General features: G+C 37.3%; 1 protein-coding gene, 1 non-coding gene and 1 pseudogene across 2 annotated transcripts in view; 2 read left to right on the top strand and 1 right to left on the bottom strand.

Annotated features, from left to right (window-relative positions):
• The first annotated feature begins 1,837 nt into the window (after nt 1-1,837).
• Nucleotides 1,838-1,924, top strand: trnastop-uca. The gene has a single exon. It is a non-coding gene; the product is annotated as a tRNA-Sec (tRNA).
• Nucleotides 1,925-2,829: 905 nt separating this feature from the next.
• LOC109099176 lies at nt 2,830-4,795 on the top strand (annotated as a pseudogene).
• Nucleotides 4,796-7,085: 2,290 nt separating this feature from the next.
• Nucleotides 7,086-14,951, bottom strand: part of LOC109099476 (transcription factor RelB homolog) — a 9,021-nt gene continuing 1,155 nt past the window's right edge. The window contains exons 3-11 of the mRNA XM_019112994.2: nt 14,703-14,866; nt 12,491-12,796; nt 11,398-11,558; nt 11,201-11,292; nt 10,920-11,051; nt 10,707-10,811; nt 10,390-10,605; nt 9,219-9,293; nt 7,086-9,130 (exon numbers count right to left, since the gene is read on the bottom strand). Coding sequence (XP_018968539.1) covers nt 8,649-9,130; nt 9,219-9,293; nt 10,390-10,605; nt 10,707-10,811; nt 10,920-11,051; nt 11,201-11,292; nt 11,398-11,558; nt 12,491-12,796; nt 14,703-14,866 — 1,733 coding nt within the window. The 3' untranslated portion in view covers nt 7,086-8,648. The remainder of the gene's footprint in view (nt 9,131-9,218; nt 9,294-10,389; nt 10,606-10,706; nt 10,812-10,919; nt 11,052-11,200; nt 11,293-11,397; nt 11,559-12,490; nt 12,797-14,702; nt 14,867-14,951) is intronic.

The following is a 14,951-nucleotide window of genomic DNA, read 5'->3' as shown; positions in this document are numbered from 1 at the left end:
ATCAGAGCTATTATAATATAATATAAAGCATGTTTAAATGTTAGAATGTTTTAGTGAGTCTAATTAGGTCATGATCAAATAAAGATTTTAATTTTTTTTGTATCAAAAACTGACAAAATGAAATATTGCATATTTAGAAACAGCAAATTGAATGTAAATTAGTTGATAGTTTTTAAATTGAACTAAATGCTCTTTGAATCTCTAACGGTTCTCTCTGCATATTTATTGTTTTACTAGAAAATATAGGGGTGAATTAAGGGTGATTGGGACAGTTTTTTAATTTCTGCCTTGTGCAAGATTTCTTGCCATAAATTAAAAACATCAACCCAACACAGGATATATTTCTGTAATACTGAAGATGTTAACTACCCATTTAAGGAGGAAACAATGTTATATTATAATAAAAAGAGGATGTGTGACGTACACTTTTCTGTAAACTGAGCACCAAATATTTTTTTTTTGGTAACATTGGGATTGGGACAGCACATTTTCATTGATTTAGAGTAGTGTAAGAATATTTACTGAATTGCACAAGTTAGTTTCATACTTTGATATAATTTTATATGCAATATTTCCTTTTCTGTTCATCATCATTAAGAGTCCATGTTCATTTCTGTTCAACTTTGATTTCTCAGTTCATAAATCCATCCACAATTCATACAATACAACACATGCAACGGAGGTAAAAGAAGGCTTGAAGTCCAAAAGTCATTGAAAACATTTAAAAATCAAATAGACAAGTAAAAAAAAAAAAATGCTTCAGGTCCAAAAAAAAAATGTTGGGTGGCCCCAACACAAAATAACACATTTAACCTGCAAACCTTTAACAGAAATATGAATATGGTTTATTACTGCAACAAAATCAGCTTTTATTTTTAGAATGCTTCTAATTCTGAATTTTTATTTATGAAAATCTAGCTAGTTTGTGAATATTTTTGTGGTTGATTAAGGCTTGCACAAATAAAACAGTTGGAAAGCATGATTTAGAGCAAGGTCAATCGTTTTCTTAATTAGCAAAGCCTTTAAGCACTGTCCCAGTCACCCAAAATTATGCTGTCCCATCCACCCAAATTGTGTTTGAGACAAAATAAAGACAACCTAATTCTGAAAATAGAAACATGAAACTAGCACATTTTTTACTGACTTTGTAGAAGTAGTGCATCATATTTATGTCTCCAACTAAAGTTTGTATATTATAGCAGCTATGACAATTTTAGGAACTTATTATGAAAACTAACAAAAGCTTCCCCGCCCACCTATATGATGTCACACCAATGAGGGCATCCCATTTTAATTATGTGGTCTTACAGCTAGGGCTCAGCAAAAAAGTTTTTATTTTCACTCATTAAATGAGAAAATAAATTATGTGTAGTTATATTGTCCCATTTGACCTTATGTCCCGATCACCCTTAATTCACATTATTACATAAGAAAAACTATGATGTGTAAAACATCTGTTCATGCTAAAAGGCTATAATATCTTTTCTTACATCTGGAAATAGCAATATACAATGAAAAAGATTTGTTTTGGTTTTAATTCACAGCAAAGAATGATTAACAAAAAAACAAAACAAAAAACGAGAGAAGTATGTAAATCTCCGCCCTGCTTCTGAACCAATAGAAATTAATATATTTGCATGTGCTGCAACTCTGGATTCAGTGTAGAATTTCTGCAAATTTCGTATTTCCTTAAACTTCATGCTACAGAAGGCAACAGCCTATCATACAGTAATCGTGACATGCTGTTAAACACAGGTTCACAAGTTACCCTCACCATCGCTGGGACACACAGCGCGGCAGCGACCTTTATATTGACGCAGCCTCACCTGTGATAGATGCCCGGATGAACCTCGGTGGTCCAGGGTGCAGGCTTCAAACCTGTAGCTGCTTAGCGGCAGAGTGGTTCAATTCCACCTTTCGGGCGTGCTGAGATTGTGCAAGAACCGAAGTGTCACACAGATGCGTTTTTTTTTTAATAAATGTTATAACGTTTTAGACCCCTGCTGATAAACATCCGGAAGCTCAGCCGCGCCACAAACCAACCAGTGACGTAAACACTCCAGTGAACCAATCGCAGTGCTCACACCAGGGTGTCATAGGAAGTGACGTGAGGTGCCCTTGGTTAGCTTGACAGCGTGTGCTGGACTGAGAGGCTAGCAGGCTAACACTGATCATGTGAAATTAAATTAATCTTTCTCTGTTCGCGTCATTGCTCGGTAAGAATGCTGAACTGTACGCATGCCTTTTCGTTATCGTTATTGGTTTCGCATCTTTAGATTTTTATATTATAACTCGTATATTTGCATGTTTGGCTGTAGCTTATCATTCTAGAATCGGTGGCCCATTCTAGAATCGGTGCAAACTGCTGTCCCGCAACCAAAAAACATTTAAAAAGCATTGAAGTATCCAAATTTTAGATCCTTCTATTGTCTATTGAAACCCACAATAATATTTAAAATATCACTAAGTTTAATATATAGCTTATAAAATAATTTATTGGGTACTTTCAATTGGGGAGGTGGCAGTCCCGAATCTAACCCCTGAATTTCAATTTATGAAAATTAAATTGAAATAATTTTTGTATTTTTTTCCATTGTTGTTTTTAAAAATATCGTTTTGATTCCTTTAAAAAGTAAAATTTATTTATCAATTATTTATTTTAGTTTTCTTTGTAAATTATGAAACTTTATGTATATGTAGAATGGCCCATATATGATGTGTATATGTATGTATTTATATATATTTATATATATAGTAGAGTAAAAGCGTGTGTGCGATGCATGCATGTGTGTGTGTGATTTATGTACCTTCTCTACCGTTCTTCGTAAGGTTTTGTCAAATAAAATGCCTCTACACAAGTATCCACCAAAAATCTGGGAAGTCCTGAAGCTGCAGAAGGGCATCTATGCCCGTTTACCCCAGCACTACCTGCGTTCTCTGCAGGACAATACCCCTCCTTCTCCTGTGCACTGGAAACCACTGGGTGTCAAGTACAGACTCGATCCTAAAACGCGACACAGAGAGCGAGTCCAGGATGTGCCTGTCCCTGTTTATTATCCGCCACAATCACAGGACGGATCGGACTCTGGGGTGGAGAAGGCTGGATATCTGGCTTTAGATATGCCAAAGATGACAAGGTAATATTGTGCTACAGTAATATTGATTTTGGTTCTTTTATTTGAATAGTGGATAAATCAGAATGTTTCCTGAAGATGACTTATCCTGTATGTGATATGTACTTGTCACACCAGCTTTCTACAAGACTGCGCAAAACCTGGAAGCCGCAGCTGTTTAACAGAGAGCTTTACAGTGAGATCCTCGACCAGAAGTTCACTGTAACAGTCACAGCTCGCACACTGGACCTTATTGATGCTGCTTTTGGCTTCGACTTCTACATTCTTAAGGTGAGGCTCACCTGGTGAGCAGTCCTCAAAAGTCTGTAGCGTTTAGCATGTTGTTTTTTTTTTGTTTTTTTTGTTTTTTTTGAGAAGTCCTCAAAAGTCTGTGTTAATGTGTTTTATCATTTTACAAAAATTACAATTTCACAATTAAATTAAACATTAAAATTGTATGTTTATGATAGTAATATTTATTGTATAATTTTTTTTATTGTATATTTATTATATTTAAACTTCTGTATTTGGCGTTTAGTGTGCTTTTTCATTTCACAAAGATTACAATAATTTTATATAATAATATGTGCTTATGGAAAAAAATTTAAAAAATCACATTTTATTTATAATTGTATATAATTTTATTATACAAAAAATGAAGTACACCTGTGGCATTTAATATTTCTTATTATTTTACAAAACTATGATAGTTTTGTCTAATATATTTTTATATATTAATGTATATTGTATAAAATTATTTCAACTATTACAAGTCTGTGGCATTTGATATGCTTTATTATTTTGGATGAATTTAAATAGTTTTATATAAAAATGTTGTTTATATAGTAATATATATATTTTTTTTATAAAATTGCATTTATTATTATATTACATTATTGTCTCAAATATGTAATTTACTATATATAGAACACATTTTTGTGTATTGTAACCATTTACATAAGAATCCATTTTTTTAATAATTTATATGAGAAAATCTTACTGCAAAATGTGGTCGATATATTGTGTGCATCTCTTTTAAAGCAGACCCCAAAGCAAGATTTGAACTCCAAGTTTGGAATGGATCTAAAACGTGCAATGCTTTTACGGCTGGCACGGAAAGACACGGATTTGTACCCCGATGATCCGTCTCGCAGGGAGAAAATCTACAACCGCTACAAAGTGAGATGAGTTTATTTATTGTGTGGTTATGTACTGTATATTTGCAGCCATATGTTGTTGATAATCATCCCGTGTGTTTTCTTCATTTGCCTTTCTCTCAATTCTTACAAGCAGCAGTTTGAGATCCCAGACGAGGAGGCTGAATGGGTGGGCTTGAGTCTAGAGGAAGCAGTAGAGAAACAGAGACTACTGGAAAAGAAGGTGAATATGAAAGATGGTCACTGCATGTCCAATAGCTGTCATCAGATAAATATTACTCCGTTTTCTCGTGTCTCAGGATCCAGAGCCTCTTCACAAACAGCTTGGTGAAGAAGCTTGTGGAGGAGCTCACCATTAAGAAGCTCTCAGAGCCTCAGATTGTGGAGAAAAAATGATGACTATTCTCTTCTCTGCCATCCTCAGAAGAATAAACGATAATGTATTTATTTTTTGTACTAACATCATCAACAACGTGCTTATTTTCTGTAAATATGTCATTTTTACTTCATAATAAATTGAATCAGCTAATCTGACTGGAATTCCTTATTTTCTGGCTGTTTGGAAACTGGAATGTCCTACTAACATTGGTTCCCATTTGGTTATCCTTTAGATCATCTGAGCTACAAGGATGCGCTGTTTTCTTTCAAATCAAAGCTAAATACACATAGAAACAGCGCATCCTTGTGGCGCGGCTGACACAGAAGAATATACGCAGCATACGGTGAAATGGAGAGACACAGAGGAGACCGCTGATGAAGGAATTGTTGTTATTTTTGATTTCTTTGCTTACAAAAAGTGTTCCCGTCACTTCATATAACCCAGATTGCACGTCTGATGGCAGATGGAGTATTCTGACGATGACTTTCATACTGTTCTGGACCTGTTATTTACTTGGCAGTCTATGGGACAGTCACAAGCCTCCCGGTTTTCATCCAAAATATCTTACATTGTGTTCTGAAGACGAACAAAGCTTTTACGGGTTTGGAACAACATGGGGGCAAGTGATTAATTACGATTTTCATTTTGGGGTGGAGTATCCCTTTAATTACCGGTGAGCGTTTTTCAGTGACGCTTTATCCAAGCTACTTATGTCAAGTCAAGTAAAGTCCGCTTTATTGTCAATTCTTCCACATGTACAGTACATACATACAGAGAATCGAAATTGCTTTTAGCATCTCAGACCCCTGGTGCATACAGATAACACTAACAGTAGAGCCTAAAAATCTAGATCAAATATAAAATATGATACAATTATACAATAAATGAATGTAAAAAAGACATATAATAAAAAATAAAAATAAAGTTAAAGCAGCGCAAGCCACATGGCAGATAGAGTGCAAACCAGTGAACAAACAGTGCAGATAAAAAGATTTTTAGTGCAAAAAAAAACAAACAGTGACAAAAGGGCTCAAGAGCAGTTATTTTATTTAAACTGACTGATGAGGTGGTAGAATGACGTCAGTTCCATGGTGAATGAGGTAGTGAGCAGACCAATGCTGCACAAAGTGACTGGTGCATGTCATCTTATGTTAGTGCAAGGGGGGGTGGAAGGACCTGGGGATGTGGGATCTGGGTGGGTGGGGGGGGGGGGGGGGGTCTGGGGTTCATAGTGCAGTGGTGCCTGGGGCAGAAGAGGGATGGGGTGGGGGTGGAGGTGCAAGTTCGGGCGCGAGTTCAGCTTCCTGACAGCCTGATGGATGAAGCTGTCCTTTAGTCTGCTGGTCCTGGCCTGGAGACTCCGTAGTCTCCTCCCTGATGGCAGCAGGTGAAGAAGCTGTGTATATGTGTATTTTATACATGTTATTTACACATTTTTGGAACTGTTGTTGATAAAATAACAAAATAGAGTCAAGTAAATGCCAATATTGGGTCTAAAATGTATTTACACATTAACTTAATGTTTTTAAGCACTCTTATTGCTTGTTTAGAAGCTATGACAGAATTACATTCTGAACACAGTGCTTGACATTTCTGTCAAAAATAAATTCAGAAATGTGAATTCACACTGCAAAATATTAAAGCAAATAGTTATTTTAGGAGTGCAAATGTGTGTTGTCTAAAAGCCTTCCTTTTTTGGCGCCATGCATTTTATACAGTTCTATTGCCCAATACTGGACTTTCTTTGAGGCTTTGCAACATTGCAACACACACACACACACAGAGAGAGAGAGAGACAGACAGAGAGATAGCGCAAACTTTGTTGTTCACATTGAGTCATCTCGGGTCATGTGGACCGAGGTGTGAAATCACTTCTCACGGGAGCCACACCACACACACACACATAGATCTATTGTTTAAAAGTCACTGACATTAAGCTATTAGGTAATAATGAAAGCTTGAATAAAATAACTAAAAGCAATAATTTAAGTTCTTAAAGTTTGACGAAAGACTAGAAGTCGATTTCGTCAGAGATTTTGACATGTATGTGTTTAGCTATTGCTCAGAACTCTATATATAGTATCAGAGAAGTGCAACAAAGCACAATAGCTGTAGTGAATGAGGAAGTGACAGAACTTCTTTTTTTCTGATTCCCCTGTAGGTCTTAAATATAAAAACATATATGGCATGAAATCAAGGTTTGAATTCCTTTCAGACTGATGGAAATTTATTTCTGGATTGATTGCAGTGTTTACATGAAGGCCTTTCAATCAGATTACTGATAGTTTATTTGGATGCAAGTAAATGTAGCTAATGTTAATGCGGTGAGGTAGATTTGGTTGGACTTTGGCCTCAGTGCCGCCCACTCTCGAGACAGAAATTATGAATTAGCCGGTGACTAATAAAGACAGAAAACAAAGGGGAGTCAAAATGGAGTCATTTTCCAGAACACATGATTTTAATATAGACAGCAGCAACACACTATAAGAAGCAGAATGTGACAATATTTGAATGCAACTAAAGGAATTTTACACAGCACAATAAAAATCACAGCAGTATTACAGACATTATATATGTATAAAAGAACTAAATGCTTTCCAATAGTTATGCCTGTGTACCCAGCTTCCTTCAAACATTGATATGACAGACAGACAAAAATCACTGGAATCTTTTTGCCACTGACTCAACAACATTCATTTCAGTTTCCCATAACTTCACATCATGACCAGGCGTGACAAGTTTCCAGGATAATTTGACTGTTATCTCTGAAAAAATAAAATCCTGTGCAAAGCAGCCAACCAGAACTTGTTAAATATACAACTTAAGTCCAATTTTAGAACTTTAATAGACCAATGAGATTTCTTTGTGGGTGGGGCTCCAATCCAAATTCCCCTCTGACCTATTAAAATGTGTTAATGTATTTTAAATTACATAAACATTATATTACCGAAGCCAAAGAAATGAAACATTTACCTTAATTTGTGTTTTCAGTTAAGACTTCGGTTATCAAGCTTAGAAGCCATTCACACAGATTTCTTTGTGTTTAAAAGCATGAGACACAGGCAGTAGAATGAAAAAAAACTAAATCAAAAGCGCAAGGTCAAGAGACACGTTTATAAAAGCTGACCTTTTTTAACTTGAGTGCTGTTTTTAGAACATTGTGTCATGCACAATACGCTGCACAAGACACAAGTGCAACAGTCAAACACATCCATCTTGTGCATGTTTACATAGAAAAACAATGGAAAAGCATCACAGTGAAGTTGAAGAATGTGTTCTGTGTGAACAGCTCCTAACAGCCTAGCATAGTGCCAACCGGTTAACCATCAGGAGTTACAAACAGCCACCAATGGGTAGAGGATTCAGTGCAGGATTTTATTGTTGCCGATTAGAAATGGCTTTTACTATGTCAACACACCTAGCTTGATCATGTTATCAGATTTGGTATGAATTAATCCAACTGCTACTTCAGAATTGTGTTTAAATGTCTCAGTTTGTCCCCTTAATGCTGTTAACTGAAATTCCTCTATGGATGAACTATTCTGAAATGCTCAAAACAAATATGTTACATATAACACTTAAAAATGAAGTGAATTTGGGTCTGGGACCATCTACACAATACTAATAGGTTCTGCTCTGAAACCCACACAATAAATTAGCGAATGAATGACGGATCACATTTCATAACTGGCACATCACGAGCAGCTGAGCAGCAGCTGTTGCTCCCTTTTTACTAGAATGCCTTTCATTGGCTATCATTAGCCTCAGTGTCTTGTCCATTCTTAAGACCAGCGGCTGAGCAGGTTATTTACTTCATTAGTACGTTCATACTACCAAACAGGAAGTCAGATAGTGCCAGCTGAACAGGTTTGGCAGTCAATAGCAAGTTTGACTTCTGAAGTCGGTGTCTTTTCCTAGTCCAGAATTATTTTATAGTCAACATTGACTGTATGTACAAAGTCCCAATAGTATCTAAGACATAAGAGTCCACAGTGGCATTCAGTGGTCCAGGTCATTCTCGTTCTTCACAGTGGAGAAAATGAGGCCTTCGATGTTCTCCAGATCTGTTGGATAGACCTGACTCTCATTCACCATCTGACTGAAGTGCACGTCGTTTATAGACGACATGTTCATCATCGGTTGATTGACGTTCAATTTCGTATCTGTGCCGTCTAACCCAAAGCTGAGATCGCCAGGAAACAACAACTGATTTAGAAGCTGGTCTGAACCTTGCTGGGCCAAGCATTGGGAAATGCTTTGGAAGACAGTATCTAAAGTGTCTAGGTCCATGCTAATACAACCATCCTCTTGTTTGAAGTCGTCATTGTAATGAATTTTCTCCATAACCTGGGATGGCATGTGGACGCCTCCGTCCATAACAGGGACTGCCATGGAAGCATTGGGAATGTTAAAATCGGGAGAGGTGTAGAATGGGTTTTCAAAATGCTGTGGCATGCCGAGTTCGTTCACAGTGTCTTGATCTGAGAGAGGAGGGAAATAAAGCATTGATGCAGTCAACAAAGTTTGATAGAATATTAAGGTATCTGTTTATTTTACAAACATCCTTACTTTGAGGAGCGCTGCATGGCTCGCTGAACTTCACATCAGATTTCATTTTCCTCTTGCGGTTGACTCCGTAAGGATCTGCAGATCAAAAGTGCAAATCAGATTAACCTTCCTTCCGTGTTACAGGGTGACAGAAGCATGTGATGGGGCTGACTAAAATGGCACTGATTGTAACAGAATGGTTTGTGTTCTATTGTGTTCTATAAGACCTATTATGAAGCATTACCGTTTCCTCATGCATACTTTCAGTTGAAACTATTATAATGCTGCTATTTATAATGAAAAACTGACATGGTGACACACCCTCTTTTTACAATATTTTATGAACTAGCAAGAGAAAGTCTGATTCATTTCTGGGATGTGAGGCGTTTTGCTTCATTTAACCGTTCTACTGGTCTTCTTTTGTATGCCATCACTTTTAAACACAAGAAACCTGAAAGCACCACATAACTAACATTTTTAGGACCATTACACCTTTTGTATTTATTTATTTATTTATTTATTTATTTACTGTTATTCAGGAAGCATGCACTAAATGGATTATAAATGATGATAAAGAATCAAGACTTTTAGATCTCCGTTTCAAATAAATGCTGTTCTTTTGTTCTTTGTTTCTTTAAAGAATCCTGGAATAAATGCATCACGGTTTCCACACAAATATTAAGCAGCACAACTGTTTTCAACATAAAAAATAAAAAAAGTTTTGTGCGCAGCAAATCAAGCGTATTGTAATATGATTTTTGAAGGATCACGTGACACTGAAGACTGGAGTAATGATGCTGAAAATTCACCTTTGCCATCACAGGAATAAATGACATTTTAAAATATATTAAAATAGAGTTATTTTATATTGTAATAATATTTCACAATATTACTGTATTTTTTATCAAATCAATGCAGCCTTCTTTCAAAACTCTAACAATATATACATTGTAGAGTGTTTATATAATTTGATATACTTTTTAAAGTGCTTAATTTTAATAATTTAATATTTAAACAGTATAATCCTATAACCATCTATCCATTCTTCAAACTGCCTCTCCCAGCATAATATTTTATTCATTTAAGATTTATAATATTTTTACCTTTTGATTTTAGAGTGAAATATACCGCAGCTAGCCCCTCACATCTGTCACCTTATGTTATCTAATAATCTTGTCTTTATATGACTCACCTGCGTTGTCTGGAACATATGTGAAATTGACTGGCTCGCTGTCCATCCGGTCAGACATGCGGCGTAGACACACGCTGACCTCCACCTCCTCGGTTATATTCTGCTCCCTGAAGGGCGGGGACTTGAAGACGATGGCGATTTGTCGATGGACATCAGTCTGAGCAAACTCCGCCTTGGCCTCCCAGTCGTCCTTGCAGAAGATTATCTCAATGTCATCTATGGAGGTTTCCAGATACACAATTGAGTTATTTCAGCACAACTGCATTGGCAAATCGAGATGCTGTGAATTAAATATGACACTTTCAAAGTTCAGTTACCTTTCTGCACTTTGTCACAGAGCATGTAAATTTCAGTCTTTCCTGTGCAGGGGCCTCTGACAACATTAAGCCGATTGATCTTCAGCTCTGCTGTTGTGGTCGCCTCTAATCAGACAAATAGAAACAATCCAAACATGATCTACCAGCAAACTACAGAGACTCTGTGTACTTGAGTAGAGTATGTTTCTGGCCCAATATATATCTTGCTCTTACTCTTGTCATAAATGGGGTTGGAAACCACAGGTGCGAGGGGAATTCGCTCTCCGTCCTTTCGTTCCAGCTCACACTGGAAACACAGTCTCACCACGTTCATGTCCATGTCCTCAATGCTCTTAGAGTGGCCCGCTGGTGGAGAACGAGACAAAAACATTCAACAAATGCTCATACTCCGCTACAGTGGAAGAGTATTATTAGAACCTGCTATGAAGGAATCATAGGTATTCGGAGAATTCAGAACAGAGGCATTCGGTCTGCAATATCATTCAATAACTCACTGTTAAACGGATCAATATTCTTATTCCTCCTCTTCTGAAGTGAGGCATCAAGTTCCTTCCTCCGCACACACTGGATGCCCAGATTCGCAAAGCTAGAAAACAAAAACATACTCAGTCAGGAAATAACATTTTTACTCTCCGATCATGTTCTGCTGACCATACTGTCCCATATCACATAGACATCATCAGAAATATACCTGTGTCGACGAGTGCTGTGGGGATTGATGTGGATGACACAGATGCCATCTGCACAGTCTTTCCCGACCAAGCAGTGTGGATGTGGGCGGTGTGGGATGTCCTTTGTCACAAGAGACACGGTGACCATCACTTTCTTGATATTATCAATGGGGCCTTGAATCTAAAACAGGTGAAAAGATAAAATACAGTTTTGCTTTTGTTTCCACAACATTGCTGAAATCAGTTCTTTGTGGTTGCACGGTTGGCACAGGCTCTTGTGTTGAAAGTACCCATTTCACAATGGCAAAGATGAGCGGTGCACATGTTTGTTTGTGTGCCCACGCATCACACACCTCCCCAGGGAACTTTCATTTTTAACTGCAATTAAAAGTTTAAGTTGATGGGGGATGCCCCACTGTTATGGGATAGACGGTGGATTCCAGACACACCCACTGAATCAACAAAGGAGTGTGAATTAATTTCTAATTCATGTAAATGGAAAAATATGACCACACAATGGAAATGAAATAAGAGTTTCACAAGGTCTAACTGATGAACATTTTTTAACCCTATATAGCCTACTGTTTTATACACTGAATTCTATGGTCTCTAAATCATCCACATGATGAAAACTTTAATGAAAACAAACTGATTGACAGTTTATACTTTTTTAGAAAGTAAAAGGCCTTTTAGTATAATTCCAAAAATGTCCAGCTTCAGGTCATGGTAAACATGTCTTCTTCTTGTGAAGTCTTTACAGATTTTTATAAAGTAACATAAATGTAAGAATACATTTTATATTGTTAGTAATATTTTAAGATGGACATTTACTGGACTGAAGAAACTTAGGTTTACTTGCATTAGGTTACATTTTCTCCTATATCATACTATATGAGCCATAAAAGCCTGATATATCAAGTATGATACTCAACAAGAACACACATAACTATGTATTAGACTTTTTTTTTTCAATAAACATTCCATTTTAAAAAGGTAGAGTTTTCAGACTGTTATTTCATATGTCAGGCTTTAGAGGGTTACATTATTCAACTCCTAAAAATACAGTTGTTGACTTCATTAGCATCCATCCCAAACCTTCTTCCTCTGACTCACTTCAATGGCAGGCAGCGTCTTGCTGGAGTCAGTGCTGGAGGTTCCAAGTATGCTGCCCGCGGATCGTCCCTCACACTCATAGCGAAATCGCATGCCACGCTCCTTCGGCTGCTCCACCACCACCAGCACTGGCTTTTCCAGGAAGCGCTCCAGATGTTCTGTTCCAGTCTGCGGAGGATGAAGTCTCTGTTGCGCTGCAGATGACTGTCCACGTCGCTGAGATGGCACTTTTTGGCCTCGCATGGAATGCATGGGTGCCATACGATCAGTGTGCGCCGTTGGGGTCTGGTCAAGGATGTATGGGCTCTGTGAAAAGAGAGATGCAAGCTAAATGTTAAAATATGAAGAAAATGAATGGTGCTTATCTGTAGAAAAGCTCATTGGTATTCAGTTGCAAATATTTCTGAATCACTTTTAGCAAGTGCTATACAGTATTTATAGTCTCCTGAAGGTCGCCAGGGTGTTGCTAAAGAGTTTTGACAGATTTTTAGCTCTTCCAAGGTGTCATATCATGGTTGCCAAGGTGGTGCTATGTGGTTACTAAGGAGTTGCTACCAGGTAACTAAAATGTTTTAAAGGTTGCCAGTGTTCTGAATAGTTTTTAATCACATCACTATGGTGTTACTAGGATTTTCCAGGTGGTTGCCAGGGTGTTACTATGCAGTTACTAAGGTGTTTGGAGTGGTGGTTGCTAATGTGTTCTAAAGAGATTTTAACAGATAGTTCACACCAAGAAAAGTAACAAAGATGACTATAACAATACCTTTATGAGTGTCCAAATAAACGCACGATTACGTAACTTATCATAAGCATGTGCTGCCGCTTTGTTGTGTGCCACTTTAAATGATGTAGCTCTTTAAAGTCGGGTGAATTTTTATTAGCTTCATTGTTGTTATTGTTTATCAGCTGGAAAAAAAAAGTGATTCCAACGATATAATTCCTCTGGGTCATTATTGGCATAATTATCAATATAGTTATAACATGACTATTAAAACTTTGGTGTGGCTTTAACAGCTGGATTTTCAGATAACAAATAAATGAACAAACAACTGAATAGAGCAAGAGACAAAATATTTAAACAAAAAGATAAAAGGGTTTACATGTTTAAGCTTAAAAATAAATGGTGTGCCAGCCACTGAATGATTCATTTTCAAACCCCCACATAATAAAGCAGCAACACAAAGCGTACAGAAAACCACATTAGCTTGTTTTATTACTACGCTGGAATCACACGTTCCCTCTCTGACTTTGCAATATTTTAAATCATTAATGGAAAGACAAACAATTCACCTTCAGCTCACTCTCTGCATTTAAAAATCTAAGCCACCACAAAAAAACAAACAGCAAGAGAGAAAGAGAAAGTGAGCGTGTGGTACAAGAGTGAGAAAGAGTGTGAGTAACAGTTTGTCTGACACATGCAGATATTGAACACAAAGAGCACATTTATAATAACAGAGGGATAAAAACAATGCATTTTTGAGAAGACAACAGACAAACACCAAGTCTGGACATGCCTGAGGATGGACTCAGATCGCTTACACAAAGAGCCGCTGAGAAGAGCCAGAAGAAGCATGGTGAAGAAACAGGAAGCTCACATAGCTGGACGAAAAACAGCCAATGAGAGAGTGAGAAGCAGAGGAGGGTATGTGTCTGACTCTCTTTGTATAGGAGAGAGAAGCATGAGCAACGCTAACTGAATGTAGGCATCGGATTACAATCACCCTTCTGAGAGAAAAAAAAAAAGCCTGATGTCATGAATAACAAGTTTCGATATCTACCAAAAAACACTGAGCAAATACAATCAATATGCCACAGAATTTGAGGCATCACTCGTGTCCATAGCACAAACAATACAGGATGAGTTACGCACCTAATAGTGTTAGTGTTAAAGGGACAGATCAGCCAAAAAATTATAATTCAGTCATCGTGTCATTTCAAACCTGTATGACCTTCTGCAACACAAAAGAAGATATTTTGGAAGTCAATGGTCATCTGGTTACAAGCACTCTTCAATATATTCTTTTATGTTCCACAGAAGAAAGTCATTCATATAGGTTAGGAATGACATGACGGTGAGTAAATGATGAGCTTCATCTTTGGGTGAGCTATCCTTTAAATGGTTTCAGGAATAATAGTAATGCCTGCCTGCTTTAGCAACGGATACAACAACTGCTCTTTTGGTTCAGTTTGGTGTAACAGCAGAAAGACTCACATGTGGAGCTGCTCCTCTGGAGACCAGCACTGGGGTGCTTCTCCTGCTTCTAGACGGAGGATCAACCGGCTGGATGTCCTGGTCCACAGGTGGAGGAGGAGGACCAGGGAGCATCACGGTCCGTTCTTTGATCGTTTTCTCCGTGAGGTACTCGTCTATAATATCTGAAGGACAGTTTTAATCAATATAAACAAGAGCTCTAGTTGAAGACATCACAGTTTATAATTAAATGCATTTTCCCCCATATAA

The sequence above is a fragment of the Cyprinus carpio genome, chromosome A15 (assembly GCF_018340385.1).
Source record: "Cyprinus carpio isolate SPL01 chromosome A15, ASM1834038v1, whole genome shotgun sequence".
NCBI lineage: Eukaryota > Metazoa > Chordata > Actinopteri > Cypriniformes > Cyprinidae > Cyprinus > Cyprinus carpio.
This window is presented reverse-complemented; position numbering and strand designations above follow the sequence as displayed.